Below are 25,895 nucleotides of genomic sequence, written 5' to 3' on the forward strand. Positions count from 1 at the left end.
TTTATTCTCTTCGTTTAATTTTAGCAGTAGACAGGTTGCACTCTTACTACAAGACAAAAGAAACCACACTCTTGGTAATTTAGATCATTGTAAAGCACGATAGCAAATCTAATTTTCTTTAGTAATTAACAGCTTAGTCCCATCTACATAAAGTAAAATATTAAGGTTACAAAAATTAACTAAATATTCCTACTGATTGGAATTGTGACTTACCTGACAAAGGACAAAAGAATTGAAAATCAGTGTATTTTTTACTTTGTTAGCATGGTTCCGATCATCCCCCTCCAAATTAAGTAAATTCTTTCCTTCAAAGTTTAAAACGAGCAGAACGCTCAATTGATAGATAGCCTGAAAGTTACATAATACCATTGACAATATTGGTTATACAAGAATGCAGATATCCACTAGCAACCACAAAAACTTTCTTTGTAACAAGAATAAAATATTTATAATTTCGAAAACTTAAGTATACATACCTGTATTATAAGGTTCCTCCACATTATGTTAGTTATAAGTGGTTCTCTGGAAAATATGCAGGATGTCATTAGTACACAAAATGATTAAACACTGCAAAGGAAATTTCTAGCTACAGCCCGATATCACCCAAACCAATTAACTATTAAATACAAAATAAATTTTAAAATACGTTTAATTTGTTTAGCCATGTCATTCTAATCCAAACTGAACATTCATTGATTAAGATTAACGATATATATTGATTATCATAGAGACCCTCAGGACATGACAGAAGTTAACATACAGCTCAGGGATCTAGAGTTTAAGACTGGATTGTCATTTATGATAGGCTTATCATTGATGCATAAATTCCCCCATTTCTTCCCTTCGTTCTTTCCCTTTCTCTATTTCCTCCCCTTTTCCCCTTCCTCTCCTACATCAGATATACCAAATTTTCACACATAACAAAAACAAGCAAACATAATGAAACAAGCAACTAAACCAGTGTCTGTAAGTTTGAGTATAGGTTCCTGTCTATTTAAGTTTATCCTATAATTCATGATCTATTCATTCCAAACACCCCTAAGTCTTCCTGTAAACAAACATGAATTCAGTTTTAACAGAAAATTGGTTCTGCAACACTTTTCAATTTTCTACCTTCGACCAACTGGGGGCCTTTGCATCAGGTGATCTGTTGGTGGTTCAGTAGCCAATGCTAGGGCTCCAAGTGTATCCATGATAAGGTTAACCCAAAGAAGCTGGATAAATAAAAATAATAAGGAGAATCAATAAGCCCACGCTTGCAGACAATTGTTTAGAGAGAGAGAGGGTCTAAGAAAAGAGAAACAAACCTGTACTGCATTTAGGGGAACATCACCTGAGGAAACTGCAGCCACGAAATTAATAATAAGAGCTGCGGCATTAACAGTAAGCTGAAACTGGATGAATTTCTGGATATTTGCATAGACTGACCGGCCCCATCTCACGACCTAAATTCAGAAAGAAGGTAAGTTTAATAGAGGATGTTTTGACCCAAAAGAAAAATAGTTAAATGGTGAGCGATTCAATTCTAATAATTTGTGTCAAACAAGATATACTGCATTGTAAAAGAAAACAACACAAACCATGTGCTCATGTGGCATATCGAAAACAATAAATGCAATATCCCTAAATGAATTCTCTTTCCAAACATGATTCCCGTTAAAAAATTATTTCTTAAAGCTTAGAGTAAGTATCTCAGATCGTTCCATTCAACTAGTATATTTAATTTTTAATCTGATATTCATTTTGCTCAAAACAGCAAACAAAGCAAGGTAATTTAGCTTCACAATGAAAGAAACAATTTGGTCAATGCCACACTGCTTTTTTCCTGAAATTATTCAGCCATACATGCAAAAACTAATTCAGGACAGATGCCATTCAAGAATTTCCCACATCAATAGCAATGATAAATGTTCGTAGCACAAAGACTAGCCTTCACAACTGAAGCAAAATTATCATCCAAGATAATGATATCTGCGCTCTCCTTGGCGACTTCTGTCCCTTGAATACCCATTGCAAGACCGATATCTGCCTGAACTCGAAAACAGAATCTTTAACTAATAAGTGAAAATGAGATGGAATTATGAAGATAGGTAATCATAGATAAGCAAAATAACAGTAATTACAAGTTCATCAACTCAACTACTCTTGTCTCAGCACAGGACCATTAGAATCCTTAATTGTACGACAACTTATTAAACATAATTATCAACATTAGAAATCTTTACCAAATAAATTCATTTTACAAACAACACTAAATAAAATGCAGACAATCAGGGCATTTGTAACACCAATCCGGTTGGTAAAATTGCTTATAGCAATCACCCATCCCCCAAAACATACAATTAAATACCCTTGTCCAGTGGAAAGAAATATAAAAAAATAAATAAAATCAGCAAATCCCCAATCAATGTTGACCAGTTGAGATTAGACTCTGGATAATTTGAAAGCAATGGTATTATTAAAGCTGTGTGAAATTTGTATACATGTTTTATAATAATGAATAAGTAGGATGACAATGTCACACCTCATGTAGTGCAGGAGCATCATTAGTACCATCTCCAGTTACAGCAACAACATGTCCCCTCTTTCTCAATGCTTGCACAAGTAGTAGTTTATCACTGGGAGAAGAACGTCCCATTACCTAACATAAAATGAAATTTTCATCTTTCTAAAAGTCAGACACCACAAATTCCGCCATACAAAAAGTTTACACAAACAATTAAGGGAAAAGAAAGAAAAGAAAAAGATGGATACTGAATCATACTGAAATCTTCTCAGCAATTTCTTCTCTTTGTGCAACTGACAAGGCACGAAAATATTTTCCCTCAATAATATTAGGTTCGGTAGCATCCATCTCTGAAGTTAATATTCCACATTCCAAAGCAATTGCTCTTGCAGTTTTAATATTATCACCTGTCACCATGCGCACCTGTTGTTCACAATGAAAGTCTGTTCAACTATTTCATCAGATAAAAACAAAATATAAATGATAAAAGGCATCTCACTCAAAACAGACAAATGTGAAAGAATACTGCAGAACTGTTACCCATGTATTTCAGATGAAAAAATTAAACTAAAATAAGAATACAAGGTTAATCATAATATTTCATACTTTTGTACGTTCTAAGCAAACCAGAAGGGTTGTGCTTAGTAGTAAAGCCTTTGACTCTTAACAAAAAGGTCAAAAATTTAAAATCTAGTCATCTATTCACAATATTGTATCCTACAAGTTTCTTGAATGCCAGGCTTGTAAAGTCTGGAAGTAGCCCTCAGTTAGAGGTTTTTAGAACCCCAAAAGTAAAAATAAATAAAAATACAAGGACCCTAATAAAGAGAAGTGGGCATTGAATCAATGCTATAATGATATACATATGTACAAATAAGATTTGAATTTTTTTATTTACAGCTTCAAGAAACCATGCATTCCACAAAAATCTCAGTTTAGCCAGTTGAGAAAACTTGAAGAGCTAAAAATCAACAGTAGAACCATAATTTCATTACTTCAAAAAATTCCAACTTCTACGAAATCCAGAGTTAAAATGAGGCATGCCCCTCTACTAGTATAAGTTTCACAATGCATTGAAATTAATGATATTTCAAAAACAAAAATTCACTAGGAGAAGAAACTTTAAGGGCAAGTAGACAGAAACATTACCACCCATAAGATATGCTAGTTGGAAAAACAATCATGAAATTACAGGACATAAATGAAAATTTGAACTTTGGAGACCAAAAAAAGCTTAGCCACAATGCAACCATTCACAACTGACACTAAAATCTACACAGTTCTTAGGAAAAAAAATTATACTTTAAAAAAATAAGCATCAAGTTCATTTTGATAATATTGCAGACCTATCAGCCCAGAAGAAAGAGAATGGATGAAACAAAAATCTAATAAGATTTATTTCATTAATTGTAAACCCTAGAAACAGAAATACAAACAAAACTACACAACACAGACAGGTTGTTACTGGATATTAGCCCAATATGTGACACCATTACAAGCAGTCTTTCCAATTCCACTATGAGCATAACAAGTTTTTTTTTTTTTTTTAATTTTTCCAGGCAAAGAAACTTAGCTTAAAACTTATGCTTTAAGAAAAAAATGTAAGGGAAAGTTCACAACAAAATAAAAACTTTACGAATCACTTCTCAGCACAGAATAAATTGGAAGGCTGAAAAAAAGGTCGGTTCCATGTAACTGGGATTTCAAGTGTAGAGCATTTGCACCAAGGAAATAAAAACCTTTGCCACTCATATGCAGAACATGGCATCATATACCAAAAACAAATTTAAACATATTGGGACATGCTGACAAATTCAGAAGAGAAACACAGACTGTCAAATGATACAATTGCCAACCAAAAAGAGATATCTTCCAAAGAAGCCACTGCATGGATTAGTGCCAAGCATGCAGCTCCGAGGATTAAGTCAACAGAATACAAAGAATGAAAATCAAATGTATCGATCAACCAGAACTGGAAATATCAGATTACATGAGTTGTCACCATGTTAAGAAGCTAAACTTGAAAATTTTAAAATACCTTTACGCCAGCAATCTGGCATAGTTGCACTGCATCTTTGACATTGGGACGACATGGATCCTGCATATATTTCACTGTATAAGCTTTTTTCTTTTTTTTGGGGGGGGGGGGGGTTGTGTTCAGGGGGCACTCAGTTGAAAATAAAGCAGTGAATAAGCTAACCATAGTATCTATACATGTATGGGTCATTAAATATAGAAAAGATACCCTTTGCTGAGGAAATCAGTTCAGGCTATAACAGGTAAGTTGAATACTCCCTTTCATGTCATAGGAGATGCCAACTACTCATTATGGGTAACATCCAGAAAAAGAGGTGATGGAAAATCTCAAAGAGATACCCACAACTTATAGCTTTGTCCCAATAAAAATCCATGGAAGCACATATGTAATGACATAATTGCTTCTAATATGCCCATTCTTTACAGATCATGGTAGGAAAGTAATGTCCACCAAATAAGAATATTAGAGAGAGAAAGAAAAAATGCCCAAAGACAATTGGCAAAATATCACAAAATATTTAACAGTGTCCTCCCAAGGTAGTGATCAGTGTACAATTTTGAAGAGGAAAGGACACGATTGCCATGTAGAATCTCTTAGTTTAGCCAATAATGCCATCTAATGCAAAATAATTAAGTTTAAAATAATAATAATAATAATTTCATAACAAGTTAGGTACTATAAGATGCTGAGGCACGAAAGAGGTTAGCCAATCGGTAAAACTATAAAGGAGAAAGTCATCAAACAGATGCAGCATAGCTCTTTACTCAAATAAGAGATTGAAACAAGTAAATTAGTCCCTAGAATTCACTCAGATGCAAGGTCTTTTAGTTTGTGTTTCACGAAGACAATCATGTATACCTTTAAACCCACAATAGCCAGCAAAACAAGGTCATCTTCCGGCAATACCCACTGAGAAAGTTGCTCCTCATCCACTGGAACACTTTGTCTATCATATTTTGTATACGCAATTGCAACACAACGTAAACTACGAGAAGCCATATCTTCAATAGCATTCTTAAAAAAGTTCACCTGCAGATCAACACAAGGGTCATGAAACACATTGCAACAGAAATGGAAAGCCCAAAAACAAACACAAACATTAACTGGATTATACATCTTGGTTTAAACCTTTTGACACTCAACAATATCTACTACAACAGATCCAAGAATATTCACATGTAAGATTTAATCCCAAAAAAAAAACAAATTCCCCACCTTAACCAATCCTCCCTCCAAAAACAAAAATAAAAGAATAATTACCAAAAAAAAAAAAAAAGTGAAAAAAAAAACCATAAAGGAAAGGCATGCATAATGAAAAAAAACATAATGCTTTCCTCAAAAGGAAGCTATTTTTTCAAACCTTTTCTTCATCCATGGCTACCAAACAATCATTTGAGTCAATGTACTGAGTGCACGAGGCCAAAACTATTTCAGCAGCTCCTTTCCAGTGTATGTGAACTTCAGAATTAGGCTGTATGTTGAAGGACAAGAGGATCAAAGAAGAGGGGTAAAAGTTCACTATATATAAACATGCAACAGTGTATCTCCAATATTACAGATCCTCCCTGGCTCATAAGAATTTATTTTGAACCCAAAATGAAATAATAATAATGAAGTTTGAGATTCAATTGTTCAGCAGATGCTATAATAATCATCTGAAGAATAAGTAAAATCCATTATTGTTCATTAAATTTGTTTGTACTTCCTAAACTTATCCATTGCAAACTTATAACAGTGAAAAAGACGTGTTATGTAAAATCATAACCAAACACAAACTTGTATTCGGGGGTTACTTGAAGACCTCCTTCCACAAGAAGATTAATGAACTTAGCATATTTTTAATTTTTACTAACTAATTTGCTTGACTGAATTAAAATCTGATCTAAGCTGTTTCTTCTCAAGATGTATATACAGATACTTTGCTCTCTCAAATAAAAATCTACACATTAGTGAATATATCAACAAATCTAATTGATGTTCCCTGGGAATGGCACTGTTCCTTGGGAATGTACCACAATCACAGTTAAAATTATTTTGTTAATGAAAAAAATTAATGAAAAAGATCCTTCTTGGACCACAACTTGACTTGCTAGTGGTCACACATTCTAGTACTACACTGTTTGAATTTACATACACGTACACATCATTAATATTCAGGACCACCGGTATACAGAAAAAAAATTATTGAAAAGAAAAAGGGAACTCTGTTGAATGCTTTAGGTTCAGATACAAAATGTATCAAATTCATAAATATATCACTTGAAGCCGAAATAAGAATTCAATTCCCTTTCCAATAATAACTGAGGTAAGCATGCAAAAATCAGCTGACTCTGGAATAATAACTATGTAGTCACATTACCAATTGCAATGCAACTCCACCCCGTTTTCTCTGAGAGTTGAATGGGAAAACATGAATAACAGAAGACTCAGATCTAACAGCTTCAAAGTTCATCCCAAGCTGCAATGTTATCAATGAATAAGATTTTTTTCTTAAATTCTAAATTCACCATGGAATAGCAATGAGAATAACGTAAAATGACACCTTAATTCCCCAATAAAGAATTGCTCTTTCTGTTGGTGATCCAGAAACCTCTACATCTGCATCACCCTGCTGAAAAAGCAAAAGCATATTATAATTATGACTGTAAGAAAAGTGAATATTTGAGTCGATGCTGTCAATTATTCTAATTAGAATAGCATAATCCTATTTAGCTTACTGCAGGCACATAGATACTGCCAGTTGTATTTTGTGCAATGCCTTCAATAAGTAATGAGGTCAGCATAGGAGGCAACTGATTGCCATCCAGAGAATCGATTTTCTTCTCACCAACATAAGCTTCAACAACTGTCATCTGCAAAATATATATTTCAAATTGAAACAAATTAGCCCATCCACACTCTGTTACACTTAGAAAATTCAGTGAACAAGCATTAATTGGGAATTGGCAAGACATGGCCTAATGAAAGCTAATAATGCCCTCCACAGAACAAGCATCTCTCTTCAGCGCATATACTACAACTTCTGTTAGCATTGCTTTAGGCAATGAATCAACTATAAGTCACTCTAATACAATATGATCAGAAATGCATAGTCTGGACATTGTATCATACAAGGAATAAGCAATATAATTAACCTGATTCAAAGTTAGAGTTCCGGTCTTATCACTGCAAATAGTTGTGGCTGAGCCCATTGTCTCACAGGCAGAAAGCCTTCTCACCTGCATTTCACAATGAATTAAGATATGTAGAATTCATTTGAAGACCAAGGATAAAAGAATTTATAATACCAGCGCTTTGTCTGCCATCATTTTCCTCATTGAATAGGCAAGTCTGCATCATATTCAGAGAAAATAAGAACAACTAAGAAAAGGGAAACAAGGGGAAGAACAATAAATATACATACACATTGAAACTATGCGCAGATTGTGACATAAAATAGTGTGTAATATTGTCAAAACCAGGTGACTTCCACTACATACATGAACAGATTGAGAATATAAAAGAACTTTGAACAGATAGACATACGTTAAGGTAACAGCCAGGGGAAGCCCTTCAGGAACTGCAACTACAACAATAGTCACCTGCGGGATATCAGATATCAGTCATAAACAAAGGGAAGCCTAGGCAAGCTTGCAAGCACATGAGAACCTATGAAATGGAAAATAATAGAACATACGGCAATAGTCAAAATTTTAATGGCTCCATCTGCTGCATCACCAACACTGGTCCTTCCTGCTTTAAACTGAGTGATTCCACCTTCATTTTTGGTATGGCCAGAAAAGTATCTGCACAAATTCAAAGATATATGTCATACATAAGACTTTATTAATTCTATGTATGGATAGGAAGATAAATAGCTTGAGGAAGAGAAGATGCATATACTAACTCTGAGTTACCTAGCTAAAAGGACAACCAAGACTATGAAAGCCACTGTGAGCCCAACAATCCCAATAAAAGTTGCAACCCCATTTAGGCGTACCTTTGTAAAATTCAAAAAAAGATTCGGTAATCATAACATAAAAAACATGAAGTGTTATAAACAATAATCACAAAAAACCTAACCTGCAGAGGTGTTTCTTCACCAGTGTCCTCTGAAATGCTAGCCATGAGCATTCCCCATTCAGTATTAGTCCCAACACTGGTTACCTGCAAGAGGACAGATATGTAAGCAAGTTGACAAATGCCAATAGAAACCACAGACACAGATCATCATTTACAATAAAAAGAAAGGTTCTCACAATCTCCAATCCACACAATGTTGCAGTTATACATCAGTGAAAGTATTGTCATAATTGTTCCCCCATCTGAAAGAAAAGTGCCCTACATTACGAAGGCATATTCTTGCTACAACCACTATCCAATGCATATCAAAAGGCAACTAAGTATTTTTTGTATTATTACAGACACTTTGTAACCACCAGCACACAACTACAGTATATCAAGTCAAAATAAGAAAAAACAGATCTGGTTAAGGAACCAACAGCATAAAAGAAATATAGATAGATGGAAGACACACAAGGTTCCCCTCCCATGCACATAGATTTGACAAACAGGAAAATAAGTGTAGGAAGAAAAGGAGTATTCCCAAGCTAATATCATAAAAGGAGCAACAAAATAAATCCAAGAAGTGGAGTCTCATTAACAGAAACATGGTTCAAACTTAATTTAAACATTATAAACTACATAAAAGTATGCCCCTGCAGAATAAAATTATTAACTTGTTTTTTTTTTTTTAATAGGACAAATGCAATCATATTTCGAGCCTATCAATCATTCTTGTATTGGACCCTTACTATTATATCACAAGAAACTTTCAGTTATTATTTTGTTGGTTAGATTTTCCATTTCTGAATTCAGATTCTCCAGATTTTGTTTAAATGGTACTCATTTGACTTGGATTGGCTCCACTTTGTGGTGTTAATTTACATCAACTATTATACAGTTGAATGAGCACAATTCTAAGTTTATGCTAAGGAGACGCAAGTAAACGTTGGGTTTAGGAAAAGAAATTAGATAGAGGATACTGCTCCATTCCCAATTTTTCTTTTTTTTTTTTTTTATTTTATGATTGATCACTTCTCATACAATTTAATGCAAGAATAATGCTACAAATTCAAAATTATATTTTAAATTTCTCATAACATGTTTTTCATGGGCATCCATATAATATGCCTCTAATACCACAAAATGAGTTCAAAATGACTTCTGAAACCTTTTCAAATTCAAAAAAAAAAAATGAAATCTAACTGGGAATGGCTTTTTCTATTATATTTTAAATGAATTTAAAAATCACATCCAGAAAATATTTCAGCCATGCACATTTGGTAAAAATTTCTTACATCATTATTTTCAAATACAAATTCCAAATCAAATGTAACTTTACTTTTCCTCTTCTCATATCTATTTCCTACTTTCTTCTTCTATTTTTTCTATTTTGGGAGAGGACCTCTGGCACACCCTTGTAACCTCAACTTTCTTAGATTTCATTACAATTTCATAATTTCGTATTAAAATAAAAAATTATAGAGATAAGATCTCGTTAAATATTTGCCAAGACCTCCACTATAATAATCTAGTTCATACTGTTTGTTGTACATACTTGTTCTTGCCTCATTTGTATACCACAAACAGAAAAAACATAATGTATGATTGAAGTGTTAGTTTTATCTGTCCCCGTAAGAGATTACAAAGTCTTAAGCAACCCAGTTATTTTTTAAAACTGTTAAATATCCCCTTAAATTACCCAAAACCTCCTTGAAAATATCAACCAAAAAAAAAAAAAAACAAGAGGCCTAAATCAAGGTGCATTCAATAGTTTCAAAAGATCATTAGGGTCTTTCTGACTTGGCAGTCTTACAAGGCATGTAAAATTAGGTCATACTTAAATGAAAAGAACACTACATAACTTGACTTCACTCTTAATCTCCTCAAAAAAAATATTAAATCATATTGGGTTCATATAACACAAGTATTTCTGTTCAATTTTATTAACTAATCACCCTAATCCTCAACAATGCATGTTCACCTCTCAATAACCCAAGAGCATACCATCAACACCTAACAAACAAATACTCAATGAGGCCAAAACTGATAGAGATTATACAACAATCACAAAATAATGCTCTGGAAAACTTCTATTGGCTCCACGCCCAAAGACGACAAAGTAGCTTGAGATTCTCTTATAAAGATGTCAAGCTTGGAAACACTAAAAAAATAGTGTTTCTTTATAATGAAGATGAATAGTAGAGCTCTGGATAACACTAGTTCATGGTAGACCAAAAATTTTGTTGTTATTACATATGACATTTAAGTGTTTATATCCAAGAGATACCATTGCAGAGTGATACAGAAAAGTGAGAACATGATGATGGTGGTGAGAGTAGTAGTAACCAACTGTGTCTAACACAAAATAGTGGCAATTGAATTTTAGATATAGGGTTTGGGTTTATTTTCCATTAAATCTATTTTTATTTGTCAACTCTAGAACTCGGACTATGATAAAATTCTCTAGCTAAAATTAGTGAAGAACCATTAGTATGTTAATGCTTCGACAAACTTGAGAGTAGGGCTCTGGATAATAGTCATGATCCACATTAAATAAGAAATAATATTCACTTGTATATTTACTAGAAGAACAAATACTAATCATCTCATTTTGGAAACTCATGGCTATTGCAATATATATAACCAAAAAAACTAGCATGTCATAATAAGATGCCACTAGCATGGACTATACCCAAAAAAAAAAAGAGAGAGAATTATCTAATTCTTACAAGCATGACACCATTGCCATCTGCAACCTTGCAGCCAGACATCAGAAATGGATCCTTCGAGTCCTTGTGAACCTACAAGTAAAACATTAAGAGTTATAAAAAATACATACAAACGTAAGTCAAACATATAAGAAATTAATAAGAGTCTTACAATCTTGCTCTCTCCAGTCATGCTAGATTCATCAATGTAAAACGAGTGAGCAGAAATTACAATTCCATCAGCAGGGACCTAGAGACAAAGTTTAATAGTAGAATAAGTAGTGCATATTTAAAATTCATTAAAATTACATATTGGAAGCCACTACCTAGTCAGCAATATTCAAGGAGCATGTGATAGACCTTTCAAGGTATATAAAAGAAGAAGGGAAGGAGCAAGTTAAGGAAAAAAAAGAATTGAAGGGTAAGACGATTATAAAGGAAAGCTACATTGTAGTAAGAGAGAAAAAGGAAGAGTTTGACAAAATGGAAAGAATATATGTAGGGAGTGATGTTTGTCAGAGGGATATGAATACTATGAAGAAACTCAATATTGACAAGGATATCGACACCTTGAATAGCCGAAGTAGAGTGTGGATTGGTTGTTACCAACAACTTACAACAAAAATAACATCTGATTTCCTTATACAATTTTCTATGCTTGTAAATTTGGTCATGGATTGGCTTGTATGTTGTGTGTGTTTGGCTAAGTATTGCGGGATTATTCAACAGTCTATCAAAATGGTATCAAAGCAAGAATATGGTTGAAACCAGAATGGAACCAAGAGTTGAAAATATAGGAAGATGTGTCTAAGATGAGAGATTCCATTGAGCTTTTGAGATCATTCGTAAAAGATGTAAAATCTCTTTGGATGAAAAAAAATTGTTGAAAGATGATAGGTGTGGAAGGATCAACTCAAGCAACAAAAACTTCAGTACACAAACAAGTTTCAGATTCAAAATTATCAATTGGAAGCGGAGAATTAGGTCAAAATGGAGGTCAAATCAATCGAGCAGAAATCTAACGACTAGAGTTACCAGTTTTTGGTGGTGAAGATCTTATGGGGTAGGTGTATAGAGATAGGAGGCATTTTCAAAAAAACCAAATACAAGGATGAGAGAAAATCTTGAGCGACGATAATGTGTATGAAATATACAGCTTTGAATTGGTTTCAATGGATTGTAACACAATGTCCAGTCACTATGTGGGAAGAGTTTAAGATCGCTTTGCTAAGACGTTTCAGGTCGACACAAAATGAAAATCCACATGAACAAGTTATGGCGTTGAAACAAATGAGAATAGTTGGGGAATACAAAGCTCAATTTAAAACATTAGTCATGTTGTTTAAAAACATAAAGGAGTTGTTGAAAGGAGCATTTATCAATGGGTGGATTGTCAAAATCACAGGGGTTCAATTTTATCCTATTAGTGATTGATATGCTAATCAAATATGTCTATTTATTGTCACTTTGTTATTCATTCATAGCTAAGGAAGTAGCTGATATGTTTGCTGAAGATGTCGTGAAATTACATGACTATTCTACCTCAATTGTCTTAGATTGCAACAAGATTTTTCTGATGTCTGGTCAAAACTTTTTAGAACCATGGATACAAAGTTACAATATAGTTCAACCTATCATCCCTAACCCAATGGTGAAAAGTAAGTGGTGAATTATAATTTGAAAACTTATTTTAATTGTTTTGTAGGTGTAGAGTCAAGAAAATAGATTAAATGGCTACTATGGACCAAATAATGGTTTAACATGGCCTTCCATGGACTTGTTGGTATGACTTTGTTTAAGGCTTTATACGGTCGCAATCTTCCAACACTTTTTATGGGAGAACATTCTTTCAATGAAGAAGTATCTAATAAGCTTCAAGAACACAAATTAATTTAGGTGAGTTAAAAACTAACTTGTTCAAGCTCAATAACGAATAAAAAAATATACAGATACCAATAAAATGGAAGCAAAATTGTAGATGAGTGATTGGGTTTTTCTTAAGCTATGACCGTTCTATTTACGCTCAGCTCGACACTCCGACAATAAACGTAGCGAACAGTTTTATGACCTTTATAAAGTGTTGGAGTATATTGGAGAAGTAGCTTACAAACTAGCCCTACCACCAAATGCAAAAATTCATCATGTTTTCTATATATTTCAACTAAAAAAATCAATTAGAGATAAGATTAATAGACAACCTCTTCCTTTATGCTTGTCTATTGATCTAAAACAGCAACTTTTGCATGCAACAATGAAAAATGTATGAAAATTGGAGGATAGGGGTGTGCAAGTCCCTTTATAGTGACAAGGGCTCCTAGATTTTGTTAGGTCCACTGTTATGTTTTAAGCAAAAAAGGAAAGCAAGGTCAGAGAAGACAATTGGTGAAGGAAAGGCAACAAGGAGCTGGAGATTTAGAAATCCAAGGAAAGGAAAGTCAAAGGGGGAATTGGGTGAAAGAAAGGTAAGTAAGAGCTAGAGATTTGGAAATCACAATTGGCAACACTCAAGGGCATAATTACAAATAGTAAAAGCAAGGAAAAGAGAAGAAGGAGAGCATAGAAGAATTTACAAAAAATAAGAAGACTAAAAAGAGAGTGTTGACCTCTTGAACCCCATGCAAATTGTTGCATCTCACTATTTTATTGTAATGAGAATAATTTAAACAATAGTTTTATTATACCAAAAATAATTTAGGTCATTGAAGCCTGGACAATAAATACAAGTTGTCAATTTTAGATTGTGGTTACATTGTTCCATAGTTATTATGTGTGTGTGACAAGATCTGTTGGTATAGGAGTTTGTAGGAGGTTCTTGCTAGTTTAAAGAAAAATTGCGGTCTTGAGAGAAAAAAATCCAAGTATGTATCAACCTGGTATTATTACGTGAATTGTGGGAAATGTTGACGTGGTGGCAATGGCAATGGAGACAAGACACCAATGGAACACCAACCATCTCCCTCACATTTGTTGTCAGTGTGAGAAGTTACACCACCACCCTTAATGAGACCAATGAAAATAAGGTACGAGAAGGTGTGGCTAGTGTTAACCACACTAGTGATATTCAGGAGTAAGACAAGAAACTTATCATTGTCACCTTGGATTAACTATCATTTTAGGTGAGACTTGATTGAGTGGGTTTTTCGAGCTGAAAGTTCCTTTATTATTAACCGAGTAACAAAAAATAAGAAGATGACAACAACGATAATTTGTATGAAGGGGATCACATTGAATTTGTTGTAATGGAGAGAATCCTGACACTCTTTCATTGGTTGGGATAAGTTGAAACATAACCTATTGCAAAGGACTTGACTATCACAGGATAAAACTTCATATGAGGAACTCTAGCCACTCTAATAAGGTGAGTCTATAAGCAAATTCGAATGTTATTTTAAGTCAATTTTGGTGTTGTTAAGTGATATGTTAGACAACATTTTCCTTGGGGCATTCATTAATGGGTTGTGAGAAAACATCTGGGCGAAGGCCAAACTGTTTTCTCCCCGAAATCTCAAAGACGTTATAAAGAGAGCACAACAGATCAAAAAGAAAAATTAGGTCATTGATGCTCAACCCTAATCCAAGTTTGCCCACACCTACACAAAAGCCAACAATTTAAGTCCAACTCAATTTTCTATTAACACCTTCAACACAGGCTCACACTTTACACATAATTACTCAACCCAATCACATTCTCTACATCAACCCCACCCACACCCTTCCTCTAATCAAACCCAAAACCAAGCCATCCCATAACCCAATTCCAATGACCAACCAAGACCAATGTGATTCCGTAACCCATACCCAAACCAAAATCAAGTTACTATCCATTACCTACTTTCGAACAAAAAAGGACCACTTACAAATTGGAACAACCCTTCTCATAAATTTTCTAACAATGTAAGGGCATCTTCCTCCAACCCAAGCCAAGACGAAATTCTTTCCAATGAAGAATTACAATCCAAATAGGAGAAAGGATTATGCTTTAGGTGAAGAGAAATACACTTTGAATTATCAATGCAAGTTTCGACAACTGTGGATTATGATCACTTTGGAGGAAGAGAAGGGAGAAGTTTCTTATAAAAAAGAGTTCGAAGAAGTTGTAATCAAAGACAAAGAATTGAAGCTAAATCTAGATTCCAGTTCGGTATTAGGTCTAGATTCACCTAAAACTACTAAGCTCATTGAAAAAAATATAAGAGAAAGAGGTGGTAATTCTCTTGGACATCGAAGCCACTCATGATTTCCTCTCAAGTAAGTTGGTTACCAAACTAAAAATTTTAACAAGACTAGCTCACTCTACAATGACATTGAGAGATGAACAAAAAAATTCGAAGCATTAGCCGTTGCAAAGAAGCCAACCTCCAATTCCAAGGTAATTTTATAACTCATATTTTTTTCCCATTTAATATAAAAAGTGTCGATGCTATATTTGGAGTAGATTGGTTTTGTAAATTAAGAGAAATGAAGATTAATAAGAGGGAGAAAACCATAAAGTTCGAGTGGGAAGGAAAAAAAATAAAAATACAAGATGTGTTATTAGCAAGACTGGAAGTTTCGCTAAGAATGCTAGTGAATTCAATGAAAAATGGCGGAAAAGGTTACTAGATGGAGATGATGAAATTTAACACTTAAAATGAGGACAATGAGCAAATGTGGCAGTCGAAAGTGGTAGAAATGTTAAGGAAGTTTGAAACACTCTTTAAGAACCTACAAGTCTCCTCTCAAAATGAAATTAGGACCACGCAATCAAACTAATTAGGCAAGCATAACCACCTAATAATCATCCCTAGAGGTAACCCCACTTCTAAAAAAATGAAATTGAAAAATAGTGCAAGAGATATTAACTACAAGAATAATTCAACTGAGTATAAACTCATTTTTCAATCCAGTACTCTTGGTCAAAAAAAAAAATAATAGGTGGAGATTTTGTGTAGATTACCAAGTCTTAAATCAAGTTACAATACTCGATAAATTTCCTATACTAACAATAAATGAGTTGTTAGATGAACTATTAAAAGCTACCGTATTCAGTAAATTGGACTTAAAATCTGAATATCATCAGATCTGTGTATGGGAAGATATGGAGAAAAGAGTCTTCAAGACTCATGATGGCCATTACGAGTTGTTAGTAATGTCATTTGGTCTTTCCAACACCCCAACAACTCTTTAAAGTTTGATGAATGATATGTTTAGACCATATTTGCATAAATTTGTATTGGTGTTCTTTGACAAATTCCTTGTGTATGATAGGCAACTTAAGTAACATTTGGTTCACTTACAAATAGTGTTAAATCTCATAAGAGACAATCAACTAGTGATCAATAGTATTCCTTTGGACAGGATCGAATAGGTCACACTGTGTTGGCCTGAAGGGTGGAAGCAAACCCCAAAAATATCCAATACATAAGGGAATGGTCAGTACCACAAGATCTGAGAGACTTGGGATTTTTAAGACTTATGGGATAATATTGGAGTTTGTATAGAGGTATGGTAAGATAGCCAATTTGTTGACAAAGCTACTTAAAAAGAATGCATTTAGGTGGAATAAAAAGGTTATAAGGGCTTTTGAGGCCTTAAAAAAGCTATGATATATGTCCTTGTACTTGCAATGTCTGACTTCTCTAAATATGGGGATACCCGACTTTTCTAAAGAATTTGCGGTTGATACAAATGTTTTAAGCTTGGGGTTAGAGGTTATATTGATTCAAGAGAGGCGACCTATTGTTTTTATCAATAAAGCTCTTCTCATTAGGAGTTTAAAAAAATTGGTCTATGAAAGGAGTTAATAGCTAATTAAAGCTCAAATGATGAAGAGGTTTGCAAAGAAGGGGAGAAGAGAAAGGCAATATAAAGTAAAAGACTATGTATTTCCCAAGATACAGCCCTATCATTTTTCTTCATTAGCATCTTGCCCAAATGAAAAACTTAGTTCACATTTCTATGACCCTTATGAGATTATAGAGATGGTTGGATAGGTTGCACACAAATTGTCCCTTTTTTCAATGGTCAAAATACACTCCATTTTCCATGTGTCGCAATCAAAGAAACGGATAGGCCTAGCCATAATCAACAAACCCTTACCAAAATGCTTATTAGAGGATGTTAAACTTGAAGTTCAATCACTAGAGATATTAGACTATCGTTACCTCACGGTGAACTTGAGATACTTGTCAAATGACACCAACTATCCGATTGTGAGAATTCTTGAGAGGTGTATAAAACCTTTAAAGAGCTCTTCCCCACTTTCATCTTGAGAACAAAGTGTCTTTGGATAGAAGGGGTAATGTTAGGTCCAACTTTTATGTTTCACGTAAAAAAAGAGAGCAAAGTAAAAAGAGGCAATTGGTGAAAGAAAGGCAAAAGGAAGCTATAGATTTGGAAATCCAAGGAAAGCAAAGTCAAAGGAGGCAATTGGTGATAGGAAAGGAAAGTGGGAGCTGGAGATTTAGAAATCCTAGTTGGCAAAACTCAAAGAAAAAATTACAATAAAAAAGCCAAGGAAGGAAGAAGGGGGAAAGCATAGGAGAATTTGCAAAAGAAAGAAGACCAAAAAGAGAGTGTTGGCCTCTTGAATGTCATGCAAATTGTTTAATTATACAGTTCCATTGCAATGAGAATAGTTCAAACAATAGTTTGATTGTACTGGAAATAATTTAGGCCATTGTAGCATGGATAATAAATAAATACAAGCAGTCATTTATCTTCCAAATTGTGGTTACATTGTTCCATAGTTGTTGCGTGTGTGTGGCTAGATTTATTCGTGCAGGTGTCTGTAGGAGGTTTTTGCTGGTTTGAAGAAACATTATAGTCTTAAAGGAAGTAAAACCCAAGTACGTATTACATTTGAAAGCTCTTGGAAAGATTTTGATTTAATTCAGGCAAAATTTCCAAATTTTTAACCTTGAAGACAAGGTGAAATAGGTTGAGTGATAGACCACTCAAGATATATATACAAAGAAGAAAATGAGCACTTGAAGGAGAAAAAGAATTGAAGGGTAAAACAATTATAAGAGAAGGCTACATGGCAACAGGGGAGAAAAAGGGAATATTATAATGAATTGGAAGGAATATATGCAAGGAGTGACGCTTCTTAGAGGGATATGATTACTTTTTAGAAACTTTGTATTAGAGAGGATATTGATTCCTCGAATAGTTGAAGTAGAGTTTGGATTGGTTGTTACCATCAACTTACAACATATATAATATTTGATTTCCCCATACAATTCTTTGTGCTTGTGAATTTGGTTTTTGTGTGTGTTTAGCTGAGTTTTGCATAATCATTCAATAGTGATCTATCAACATGTTCATAGAATGTCAAATAAATAATGTTAAAAATTGCAAACAACTTACCTGATCACCAATGTTGAGGGGCACAACATCACCAACAACGATATCATATATTGAGGCTTCTATTCTTCTACTGCCTCTAATGACCTAGAACACTACACCTATAAATATAAAAATTGAAGAAAAACAATATCCACCATCAAGTATATTAGCCATTCAAGAATTTACCTCCATATGTATGTTTTGCTTCTCCTCATTAAGGTTTTGGAATTGAAGAGATTGTCGATAATCACTTATAGCTAACAAGGAATAAAGTAGTCAAGTTAGATAACATGACCTGTTTAAACTTAAGTTTACAAATAATGAACAACCTTGAGTTAAGTAAAGTACACAATTCAGGTAAGGCAACTGTATCCATTACGTATCAACTGGAAATATGTGGTAGCTCATATCTAGTATGCAACTTATTCAAAAGTAGAATCATATAAACACCCACCATCAAAATTGCTATGCCCTAATGTCATCTATCTTGGTTAGAACTTCTTCATAACTAAATATGTTTCCATTTACATACTAATTCACAAAAGACACATTACATAATAATAATAACTACACATATTCAAGACCAGTGTTCTAAAAGAAAAATATACAGATATACAAGTAGCTATAAGGGCATATGCAGAATGAAAGGTCAACATAAATCAATCAAATGAAGTTGAACAAAACAAGAAAGGTTCAAGACCTAGTTTATTGTTATATGTTAGGATCCAAAGTGCAAGATATGAGATTTGGATCCTATATTCAAAAGTATGAGCTTTTAGTGTGGGATATATATGGCTTTGAACTCTCAAATTTTAATAGCTAGCTTTTAAAGTATGACTTATCTAAGGTTCATATCATTTGGTATCAGAGATATTATCACGTCTCCCAATGTGATGTAGGTGGTGATGTCGATGTTGAAGTGTTAATCTAGGGCTAGCTAGGAGCTAGTATACAACCAGCTCGCATGGGACGTCAAGGCTAAAAAAGTGGTGATATGTTAAGATTCAAAATGCTAGGCATAAGCATTGGATCCCATATTAGAAAGTATGGACTTTTAGTGTACGATTTATATGGTTTAGACCCTCCAATAATAATAGCTAACTCTTGAAGTGTGGTTCTTCTAAAGTTCATATCATTATACATCTAAAACCATTGTTGAAATTTAATTTGAATCCTCAAACCACTCTCAACAAGTGAATTTATATTAATAATACTAGTAATAATAAAATACATTATATCCAGCAAATTATATATCATAATTATGTGAGCAAGAAATTTTTATGACAAGGGTTTAGCTCAACAACCTTTAAATATCTTATTTTTTTAGCATGTCTTGTACCCAAAACTACCTAGTCAACATAACTTCCATGTTTGAAGAATCATTGTCCTTGAAACAACTTCAAAGCTATGCCAATGGTACTAAAAGCTTCATTCAACCACTCCTAAGCTAGTGGATCACCTTGTATCAACAGTAGATACCTGCATTAATATATCCTACATCCACAAATGATAAAAGGTTTGGCTTTATCTAGTCTATTGACAACATTTTGCTGACACAATTTTGGCAATTTTTCAAACCAACCTATGTCAAGGACCCTTTTTTTAGCTATATATTACACAATTAAAGAAATATTTCCTATTACATAGTCCAAGATATTATTTAGGAAATATTTAATCAAATATTATTCAGGATTATATTTAATTAGGAATGGTTAATTATATAGGAATAATATTTGTTATTTAGGAACAACATTTATTTAAGGTCAAATAAGAGTGGCTCAATAATTACCAATTGGGTTATGGTAATCAAATTGATTAGGACTAGAATTTTCATTTGGGTGGGAAAGCTCAAATATAGAAAATTAGCATTGTGTAGGAGGAAAAAAGTTGTTATTCAAAAGAGTTTGTCAGAAGAGTGGCCCCGTTGAGTTGTAATTCTAATTTTTTATTTCAATAAAGAGTTTAGTATTAATTTAATTGCCACATTTTTTTTCTCACTTTCAATTCATTACAAACCCAAGAGTCTCATCATATTTGAAATTTAGATGTTTGATTAGATTTTAGCTTATTTCAATTAGATTCAGTTTAAATAATTAGATTTTTTATAAAAGTAAGAATTCAGATTCTACTGAAGATTTTTGTCTTGTTCAACACTTGGCTCAAATGTTTTATTCCTTATTATATCTTATATTTGACTAGTGAAAATTGCATTTATCCACCTAGCTCCTGGGTTTTTTCCCCCTTGTAATTACTCTAGTCCTCTCCCCTTTCTTTAGGTCTCATCCATTCTTTCTCTCTTATTTCTTACCTACTTGTTCCGAATCCGAATCACAAATAAATAGATTTAGAAATTTTTCAGACCAACACATGTGAAATTAGTTAATCTAAAACTGACATGAATTAAACTTATCAACCCTAACCAATTGGCAATAGCACTAACCCTAATGGTCTCACACTTTCACACACAGAATACAATTTTTATGATGCGGCACCTGGATAATGAAATTTTCATGCAGTAATGCATCATAAAATCCTCATGTGTGCACACACACACACACACACACACACACACACATATCAACAAAGGAGATTTTTCATTTCAAAATATAAATAGACTTATCCAAATTAAAACAGACTTAATAAATGCACTCAATACAATTTTGCACTCTTTAGATGACTCTAAAAGCACTAGATGGTTTTGATTATTATAATCAAAACTACCAAAGCATTTCATTCCATGGTCATTTAACTCAAGATTTTGAGCAACATAAAAAAATGTTATCAAATGTATAAACCATAATTACTGACACAAGCTTAACACCTTCCAGGCCTATGATTAACCCAAGTACATAAACAATAGAGTACAGACACCTTATTCCCTAAAATGCAACTGTACAAATTTAATTTCATACCTGTCACAACAATAACTAGAATAACTGCAAAGCCAATGCTCGCTCCATCATACCATCCTTCCTTAATACCCTGTATAATTTATGGAAATAATAAAGTAATAAGGATGAAACTACATATAGCATGTGCAGAGTTCAAACCTAAGATTCTCAACAACTCAAAATTGAATTCCAAAGACAGCTACTAGTAACAAACACCAGGACAGAAGACAGAATGCTCTTGTGATGATTGTTGATCCATTGGTGCTTCCCAGTCATTGTCAGCCATTTCATTATAGAAACAGCAGCAATAGTACTAACTTAAACTATACCATTCACAAATTAGTAGCAATAAAACTGTTAGCAAGCTTTGGCCTTTTCCGGAAGATTAACAGCTTCAAGTTGACTTGTGGCAGTGAAGATGATTACAGTAAATTGATGGCAAAAGTTCAATTTATTTGATAATTGTTAATTTGTTGATTTTGAGAATCTATATTACTCATGCTACTAGAAGATTATGACAAGGAGATCCTCTTTCTCTTTCCTTATTTATTACAGCAGATGTATTGAGTAGCCTCAGGAATGAAACAGGAAGAAAGGTTCAAAAATTCCAAGAACTCATCTATGAACTCTCCCAATGACTTCCTCTAACAATGTAGACTCCAAAAACAGAAGCATAATCAGGCTATGCCCAGCCTTGGCTTACCTCTGTCTTTATGCCAAGTGCCAAAGAAGCCACCGCAGCTACCATCAATATGATCAAAGTCAGATCTTGCCATGCATCCCAGAGGAACATCTATGATATAGCACATATAAGTTGAATAAATTATCACAAATTATCTCTTAAAAGAAAAAAGGTTCGTAAAGAAATTCAGTACTAAGAAAAGAAAAACTACAATCAAAAGATTCAATTTCATAATAAAATTTACCCAAAAACTTCTTCCCTTTTTCTTGGGATAAGTGTTTGATCCAAATACATTCCTTCGTTTCAGCAAGTCTGCATCATCACCATTAATTCCCTTCTCTAAATTTGTTTTTAACAAATCAGATAGCCCTTTAACCTAATGCATCAGCAGAAATACGAAAAAAAAAAAAAGGAAAATCAATAAAAATAGCCTAAAAATTTTTAGAAAAATAAAACAAAAACACAAGTGAAGGTGGACTTGCCCCCCCGCATTGCTGTAGGGCCGAAATATTATGATCCCTTGTCAATGAAGTAAGTTGTTCTTGCCCAATTGGAAAATCACCATTAGGAACTAAAGAAAATTGCGGTGATTCACCTGAATATTAAAAGCACTGAATGAATGATAATTGTTGAATCTATATAGGATCAGCTCCAAATACTGATATCAAACACAAAGTAAAAACAAAAAGTAAACTCACAATCACATCATACTAAAGAAACCAAGTAAAGAACAAAAATTAACTTCCTTCTAAAGAAAAAAACTATCAAAATGGATTTACAGAATAAATGAGACAGCATTGGTAGTCTCAGTATGATTTGCAGAAAGCAAAAGAGAGAGAATAGCCTATAAGGTACAGTCAAAGTTTACAATTAGGCAGGGAGAGAATTCATCTAAGAAAATCCAAATAGAGAATTTAAATGATCCAACAAACCCTGTTCTAACAATATGCAACATATGAAGTAGAACAATAAGATTATGAAGAAGGATATCACGCAAAGAAGAATGCTACTCCAGTGAAAATATTAAAAGTAAATAGCCTTATTAAAAATATATTGTATGATTCTGATGCTAATGAATACTTCATGTAATCTTAGGCACCAAAAAGATTAGTACCATTGCCTGGTAGAACACCTTCTTTGAAGCGAAATGCAGCCTAAAACAAAAAAGCACAACGATAAAATATATACATATACGTGTGTGTCTGACTTCATTTATGCAAAAAAATCTATTCTATGATAAATGGTATACTCGTAAGGCTTCCACATGTGCTCTAATTTTCCTCAATGATTCTTTCTTCTCCTCTTCCTTCTTAAGATCCAATGTGTACCGGAATCGACGAGAGGCATTTAACACAAGGGCTGCTTGCTACAGCAGAACAAATTTAGTAAGTACAGCCATCAAAAAAAAAATTTTAAATCATCTTCAATAAACAACAAAACCTTGTATTAGGAAAACACTGTGCCATCAGAGTAACATGGTACATAAGATAATATGATGCCTAAACTGAGTGATTTCATTAAACTCGAGACTGTTACACCTAACACTGTTACTCCTAACTAATCCATCAATATGCAGTTGCATATGAACCAAGACCTCATATATACACAAAACTGAAACATATACACATTATTGCTAAATTATCAATTTTAAAAGCCCCAAATGCTTCTTTGAAAATACTTTCACAAATACATTAAACAATTTTTAAAATTCACATAAATTAAAAATATAAACTAATACATAGTCAATGAAAATTAAGTAAACTGGATACAAACGGCTAAATGACTTTTCCAAAAACATAATCACATTTATTTACCATATGTAAAATGAATATATTTTGCTAACTCCTGCATCATACTTAAATAATAGAACGTCTTCTGTGCTATAATCAAATTCTTTCTCCATTATAATTAAACAAATACAGATTTGTTCCAAGATTAATGTTGGATTGACTTGCAAATAGCTAATTGAAGAAAGCAAAAGTAAAATCCCCACAGGTGAATAAAAAATAAAGTGAATGCAAGTGAAAAAAATGTATAACAACGTACTTAATACCAAAATGCATCACCTATTATTGAGTAAGAAAATCATAAGTTAATAACTCAAACTTGAACTAAATGGTCACTCTCCATTGTAATTAAAGAACGAAAATATTTTGTTAATTCCTGCAGCATACTTGGAATATCAGAATGGCTTCTGCATCATAGTCAATTTCTTTCTCCATAAAAATTAAACAAATACAGATTTGCTCTCAAATTAGTGTTGAATCAACTCATAAATAGCCAATTAACCAAAAAAATAAAAGAATTCCCGGAAGGAAAAAAGAAAAAAGAAATAACAAGCATAAAATTTTTAAAAAAATGTTGAACAATATTCTTAAAATTAGAATGAAACACCTATTGAGTAAGGAAATCATAAGTTAATTGCTGAGACTTGAACTAAACGGTCATTCTCTATTATAATAAACAATAAAAGTTGGATCAAATTATAAATAGCCAATTGAAATTAGAATAAGCACAAAAATCAACTTAAAGCAAAAGAAAAAGTAGAACAACATACTTAAAATTAAAATGCAACACCTACTGAGCCAGAAAATCCTAAGTTAATAAATAACTGAGAGTTGAGCCAAACAGTCATTCTCCATTACATCTAAAGAAATGCCTGATCAGTAAAATCAATTACAAGCTGAAACAAAGCGGAGAAGAAACATACTCTCCAACGCCTGAGCCGTTCGATGGTAGCGTCCTTAGTTCTAGTGATGATGAAAGGATTTTTGTCTTCATCAGAGAAACACGTAGCTGCCTCCATGTCAGTAGACGATTCCCTTACTATGTTATCCATTTTCACTGTCGCAGGAGAGATGGCACCCTCAATCTCACTTCCGATTCTTCCGCCAAGCTACTCATAAAAACAAACCGCTTCCTCTCTTAGCAAAACAATCACTCCTTTCTATACTTTGTAGAAAAAGTCTTCAAGTCCTTTTTTATAATTTACCTTCTATTTTTATTCATTTTTAATAGTAAGAAAATTGTATCCAGACTTTCAACAAAAAAGACGATTAACTAAGCAAAAGACTAAAACAACGACAAGTAAAGGACAAAACAAAAATTAAAACTGTTGAAATAAAACGCGCTGCGTTTTCATATGTTTACTTGTTTTAGTATACCTGTTGCCGGAGCTTCTTCCCAGGGTCAAGTGAGAGTCTAGTATTTTGCTTTTAAGAGCGGGTTCTGATTTTTAAGAGCGGGTTCTGATTTCGGAACCCCCAATAAATGGCCAAACGACTATTTCCCACCCAAGGTATGCTGAAATATCAAGTTTCCACCCTTTAACTATGGAAACACCAAACACCTACCCATGACCGGTTAAATTTCATAGAACCCTAATCTCTTAAAATTTTATCTTTTTTTGCCCCCCTAAACTTTAAAAACTAAAATTTTTTCCCCAGTCTAAGTTTTAAAAAATGACAGTTTCACCCTAGAGTTTCGTTTTGAAATCTCTAGCGACATCTCCGGCTCTATTGCCAACGACCTCTCCCTCCCAAAGCAACCTCTCCTTCAGGCTATCTCTTTCCTCTCATTTGGACTCTCGATTGGTATCGAAGAAGTCTTGGGAGACGAAAAACTTCGTCTTCCCTAACAAAGTTCTTTGTGTTCCACGGTTTCTCTGACGTCGATCGGGCGTCCAAATGGGAGGAAAGAG

At 33.5% G+C, this 25,895-nt stretch overlaps 1 protein-coding gene across 6 annotated transcripts in view; it reads right to left on the reverse strand.

Annotated features, from left to right (window-relative positions):
* LOC123200298 (calcium-transporting ATPase 8, plasma membrane-type-like) overlaps positions 1-25,466 on the reverse strand; it is a 55,754-nt gene extending 30,288 nt beyond the window's left edge. Inside the window, exons 1-31 of one of the 6 annotated variants that reach the window (XM_044615438.1) lie at positions 25,346-25,361; positions 24,906-25,091; positions 23,445-23,561; positions 23,310-23,349; positions 22,678-22,790; positions 22,440-22,571; positions 22,217-22,306; positions 21,535-21,604; positions 18,809-18,879; positions 18,644-18,727; positions 11,469-11,546; positions 11,318-11,389; positions 8,607-8,690; positions 8,441-8,523; positions 8,221-8,329; positions 8,070-8,125; positions 7,832-7,874; positions 7,679-7,762; positions 7,262-7,396; positions 7,087-7,152; positions 6,904-7,002; positions 5,905-6,015; positions 5,403-5,573; positions 4,545-4,604; positions 2,765-2,929; positions 2,525-2,641; positions 1,931-2,029; positions 1,308-1,445; positions 1,114-1,214; positions 477-522; positions 214-348 (exon numbers count right to left, since the gene is read on the reverse strand). In XM_044615438.1, the coding sequence (XP_044471373.1) occupies positions 214-348; positions 477-522; positions 1,114-1,214; positions 1,308-1,445; positions 1,931-2,029; positions 2,525-2,641; positions 2,765-2,929; positions 4,545-4,604; positions 5,403-5,573; positions 5,905-6,015; positions 6,904-7,002; positions 7,087-7,152; positions 7,262-7,396; positions 7,679-7,762; positions 7,832-7,874; positions 8,070-8,125; positions 8,221-8,329; positions 8,441-8,523; positions 8,607-8,690; positions 11,318-11,389; positions 11,469-11,546; positions 18,644-18,727; positions 18,809-18,879; positions 21,535-21,604; positions 22,217-22,306; positions 22,440-22,571; positions 22,678-22,790; positions 23,310-23,349; positions 23,445-23,561; positions 24,906-25,034 (2,898 nt within the window). In that variant the 5' untranslated portion in view covers positions 25,035-25,091; positions 25,346-25,361. Of the gene's footprint in view, positions 1-213; positions 369-476; positions 523-1,113; positions 1,215-1,307; positions 1,446-1,930; positions 2,030-2,524; positions 2,642-2,764; positions 2,930-4,544; positions 4,605-5,402; positions 5,574-5,904; positions 6,016-6,903; positions 7,003-7,086; positions 7,156-7,261; positions 7,397-7,678; positions 7,763-7,831; positions 7,875-8,069; positions 8,126-8,220; positions 8,330-8,440; positions 8,524-8,606; positions 8,691-11,317; positions 11,390-11,468; positions 11,547-18,643; positions 18,728-18,808; positions 18,880-21,534; positions 21,605-22,216; positions 22,307-22,439; positions 22,572-22,677; positions 22,791-23,309; positions 23,350-23,444; positions 23,562-24,905; positions 25,092-25,345 lie in introns of those variants that run through there. The other 5 variants (XR_006498527.1, XM_044615437.1, XM_044615439.1 and 2 more) reach the window with 5 other exon arrangements.
* Positions 25,467-25,895: the final 429 nt, after the last annotated feature.

The sequence above is a fragment of the Mangifera indica genome, chromosome 17 (assembly GCF_011075055.1).
Source record: "Mangifera indica cultivar Alphonso chromosome 17, CATAS_Mindica_2.1, whole genome shotgun sequence".
Taxonomy (NCBI): domain Eukaryota; kingdom Viridiplantae; phylum Streptophyta; class Magnoliopsida; order Sapindales; family Anacardiaceae; genus Mangifera; species Mangifera indica.